General features: G+C 65.5%; 1 protein-coding gene across 1 annotated transcript in view; it reads left to right on the top strand.

The window, feature by feature from the left end:
* LOC104493658 (keratin, type II cytoskeletal 75-like) overlaps nucleotides 1-446 on the top strand; it is a gene marked incomplete at its 3' end in the record, with an annotated part of 33,497 nt that overhangs the window by 29,077 nt on the left and 3,974 nt on the right. The window contains exon 13 of the mRNA XM_010136383.1: nucleotides 31-370. Within this exon, the coding sequence (XP_010134685.1) occupies nucleotides 31-370 (340 nt within the window). The remainder of the gene's footprint in view (nucleotides 1-30; nucleotides 371-446) is intronic.

Below are 446 nucleotides of genomic sequence, written 5' to 3'. Positions count from 1 at the left end.
ATGGTTTCCTTGCGGCGGGCGCTGCCGCAGCGGGGTCTACGGCGGCGCCGGCGTCGGACGTTGTGGCGTGGCTTACGGCGGAGGCCGCTTTGGCGTGGGCCCGGTCGTGGGGTTTGGTAACTGCGGAAGCTATGGGGGCCTGGGCAGCTTCAGAGGTCTGGCGGATGGCGTGGCTATCGGAGGCTACGGCGGTGGCATGGGCATCAGCCTCGGCGGAGGCAGATCTGAAGGGATTCGGGGCGTCAGCATCCACCCGGAGCTCCTCAAGCCCCTCTGTGTGGGAGTCGACCCTGAGGAGTGCCAAGTGCGGACCCACGAGAAAGAGCAGATCAAGAACCTCAACAACCAGTTCGCCTGCTTCATCGACAAGGTGAGCGCCCGTGACCTCTGTCTCGCGTCTCTAGGCTCCGACGGACGGGGTGTCTCTTGAGAGACAACGGCGGGAG

Source organism: Buceros rhinoceros, unplaced genomic scaffold (genome assembly GCF_000710305.1).
Source record: "Buceros rhinoceros silvestris isolate BGI_N320 unplaced genomic scaffold, ASM71030v1 scaffold14545, whole genome shotgun sequence".
In the NCBI taxonomy this organism is placed as follows: Eukaryota; Metazoa; Chordata; class Aves; order Bucerotiformes; family Bucerotidae; genus Buceros; species Buceros rhinoceros.
The sequence above is the reverse complement of the archived record's forward strand: the minus strand, read 5'-3'. Positions and strand labels throughout refer to the sequence as shown.